Genomic DNA, 3,650 nt, shown 5'->3' with positions numbered 1-3,650 from the left:
CTTCAAGAGTAAATTGGATGCTTATCTTGCTGGGATCCTATGACCCCAGCTGACTTCCTGCCCTTTGGGCAAGGGGCTGGACTCGATGATCTCCCGAGGTCCCTTCCAGCCCTAATGTCTATGAAATCTATGAAATTTCAACATTTGACAGTGTCTTTCGAAATAAAAAGTTTTTAACAAGTAGAAATTGGTATCTAAATCTGATCTGTTTTTTTTAATTCATGCACTCTGTTTTTATTCTGTTTTCCTATGTGCTTCTGTTTAGCAGCAATAAATAAATATGCTTTTCCTCAGTAATTCACGGTAAGTCGTGTTACTGCAAATGTTGAGGCCATTTTTAAGCACTAAGAATGGAATTTTATTTCCCTTTGTGTGTCTCAATAGCAATTTTTTTGGCTGTCTAGCTAGCCCTTTTTGGCTCTGGCTTCATACCGTGCATGTGTAAGCTTGTGCCCATAGCCTGAGCACGTGCAGTAGGGCTACATACTAGCAGGACCCATATGTAGCTTTGTGCATGTGTACCTCAGGATAAGTCCCAGAAAAATGACATGGGAATGAGGAGGGGCCTCCCAGATTTAAACCCCAATAGCTGAGTAACCAGGGCACTTGTCTAGGAAGCCCATAAACCCAAGTTCTAGCGCCCCCCGGTGACTTGAACCTGTATCATGCCCAGCACGGTGCTGCAACCACCACACTACAGACTAGGCATTACTCAAACACCCCCTGGCACTCCTTTTGAAGCTGAGCCACTGCCACTCGCACTTAATAGTCATTGGATAAAGGAGGGGGTGGTTCCCCCACCAGTACAAGGAAGGCCTCAAGCTAGAACTCAAGGCCTGCTTCCTTCCAGGCCATGATCCATCTCACTTCCTCCTGGTTCCACATAGCTCGCTCTCAGCCGTCTTCCCTGCAATGGCCTGCTGTAGGCCAAAACCTGAGAATAAATTTGACCACCTCAGTTCATAGGCTGTTCTAATGACTACCCACCCTGTCTTTTAATAAGAAATTGCTGTATATCCATTTTGACTAGCTTCTGCTGGCCACTGTCCAGCCTTAGTTTACCAGCAGCAGCCTAAGAATGCAGCCTAGTGTCCAGGGTGGTTGCCCCACACAGGGCCAGTGGCGATTGGGGGCCACTGCCACCACAACTGCACACCTGTGTCAAAAGCCACTCTTTTCACCCCCTGCCTCTATTGGCACCCAGGTTGGTTGCCTCCATTGCCCCACCCTAGTTATGCCACTGGCTGTTAGAAATATCCCTGTATAGGTTCTTGGTGAACCTTTTCTTATGAGACATTTCACAGTGGTGGTGAGGGGTTTTTGCACACATGCTGTTAAGTATATGGATGCAGTCCATTAAGTGTCCTAATGACTAGAGCAGTGCTTTTCAACCTCATTAGCCTTAAGGTCCCCCCGACTAAACTTAAGGAACCCCTGAGAAAATGCCAGCTCTTAGTTGTTACTTTCTCTTTGACCACAAAAATACCAAAGCAATTCTTCCATTGAAAAGAACTCAGAAAGACCACAACAGGCCAGAATGGTTTTACTGCTCTGGACTCCTATGTGACATGTCTGGGTTTATCTTTTGAATCATGTTTGCTCACCAAATTGTGCTAACAGTGCGTGGCACCTTGCAGCACCCTTGAAAGGATCTCAAGGCACTCCCAGAGTGCTGCAGCACCTGGCTGAGAGTTGCAGGACTAGAGCTAGACTTGGCTCTTGTTTCTAGGGTGTGGTATTGGCCTATGGGCACCACCTGCCTGCTACTGTTGCTTGTGGTACTATGGGCAGGTGGCGTGAGTGTTGACCAGCTGTGTTTCTCACTAACTTGCAGGTGCCAAATTGGATGACTTTGCTGACTTCACCTCTTTCGGGCTGGCTACTGCTCTGCTCCTGCAGGCTCGTGGGATCCTGGATGGGTTGCTATCTATCGTCTATGTGCTTGCAGTTTTTGCTCGGTTGTGCTTCTTCTCAAGTGGTAAGTGTATGGTCTGCCATTATCCTTCTCAAGAAGAGCCTGTAATAGCATTGCATATGTAGGGTTCAATGTAGCTGCAGGTGAGGGGAAAAAAAATACACTCTGTCCCTTTTTTGTAGGGATCCCTTTCATGTACCGGGGCCTGCCCTGTCCATATGCTTCATCACTCCTGACTGGAACATATATCCTGACTGGAGGCAATCTTGTATTGCTGCGCACAGTAGCCCTGGTAATGATCCTATTCATGGTTGATCAGGGTTTCTATCCCCACGACAAAGTTCTGGAGTCCCAGCCCTGGAAGAAGGTGGTCTACGCAGGGGGTGAGTTTTAAAAATAAGCCAGTTCAAGTCCTTGGCTCTTATTGTCTATTGCTGATACTACACAGTAGATCAGTGGTTCTCAACCTTGTTAAATTCAAGGGACCCCTCGGAAAAAGCCAGCTCTGAGTTTTCACTTTTTTTTTTTTTGACTACAGAAAAATAACACTGCGAGTCATCTGTTGCACAGAACTCAGGAAAACCGCAGTAGTTCTTAACACCATGGATTCCTATGAGATTTTTGGGTTTATCTTGTGAATCATCCGTAGGTGTTTTGCACTGTTTGCACACCCACAGTACTACTGTTGCACAGCACCTGTGAAAGGATCCCACCTTATCTGGATGAGCAGTAGGGAAACTGTCCTGTGGTGGAGAAAGCATGGCATAGAAACCACTATACATGCCATGCAGCTGCCAAGATGCCTGCCGCTTGTGTCTGCTGGACAAGCTGAAGGGCCAGAATCCCGTGTTAATCCTCTCGCAGCCACACCTATTGCTGAACACTGTAGCTTGTGCCTGAAGCAGCATATGAGCTGCTGGTAGTACCTTGATATGTTTGTGATGTGGGAACAACACTTTATTTACAGGAACAGATCAGGTTTATATAAAGCATTGGTTCTGGTGTTTAAGGTGACATGTTTCCAGCCAAGAGTAGACCTTCCTAGCAGAATCATTTCTGAGATCTGGCAAAGTGTATGTGTAATTCCTTTGGTTCTGTTAAATTGTATCTGACTGACTTCTCTATATTGCTCTTCTGTTGCAGGAATCCTGATGGTTTTGTTCTCTTCCTATTCAGTAGCATCTCTCTACTATCTCATTTGGTCAACATCTTACATCTTCTTCCCAGTTGCCTTGTGGAGTAGCAAAGTTTAATTGCATGCTCAGTATTATGAAGATGACAACAGCTTCATATACCACCACGACAACCAGCCAAAGGCAACACCTGTGATTAAATGAAGACTGATTCTGTGTTAACATCCACCAGTTGCCTAATCCTTAGTAAAGATTTCATCTTCCTTACTTGAAAGTAACAGCTATAGGATGTATTATCACCTTGGCTAACACTTTAAGACTGGATTGATAGGACATAAAAACACAGCCCCTGCAGGTTCCCTTCCTCTTGTAAAGTTCCCATGTAGTGCCTGTTCTCTGGCACGTGTAATAACTAACCCTTGAAGTTTAACTCCAGTTACTGAGGAAACTTCACTTAAACTTGCTGTGGTATTTATGTAGATATGAGTGTACATATTCATGATCTTAAACCTGTACTGTGGTTTTTAATGTTATGAGAGTCATTTTCAGAATTAGTGTCCTTTAATCATGAATTTAGGAAGTTGTTTGCTGCGCCTGGAGCT

At 45.1% G+C, this 3,650-nt stretch overlaps 1 protein-coding gene across 6 annotated transcripts in view; it reads left to right on the top strand.

Annotated features, from left to right (window-relative positions):
- Positions 1-3,576, top strand: part of TMEM269 (transmembrane protein 269) — a 22,034-nt gene extending 18,458 nt beyond the window's left edge. For all 6 annotated transcript variants that reach the window (XM_019541386.1, XM_019541390.1, XM_019541387.1 and 3 more), the window contains 3 exons: positions 1,835-1,978; positions 2,098-2,298; positions 3,059-3,576. In XM_019541386.1, coding sequence (XP_019396931.1) covers positions 1,835-1,978; positions 2,098-2,298; positions 3,059-3,168 — 455 coding nt within the window. In that variant the 3' untranslated portion in view covers positions 3,169-3,576. The remainder of the gene's footprint in view (positions 1-1,834; positions 1,979-2,097; positions 2,299-3,058) is intronic.
- The last annotated feature ends 74 nt before the right edge of the window (positions 3,577-3,650 follow it).

Source organism: Crocodylus porosus, unplaced genomic scaffold, assembly GCF_001723895.1.
Source record: "Crocodylus porosus isolate Cpor-Errol unplaced genomic scaffold, CroPor_comp1, whole genome shotgun sequence".
Taxonomy (NCBI): Eukaryota; Metazoa; Chordata; order Crocodylia; family Crocodylidae; genus Crocodylus; species Crocodylus porosus.
The sequence above is the reverse complement of the archived record's forward strand: the minus strand, read 5'-3'. Positions and strand labels throughout refer to the sequence as shown.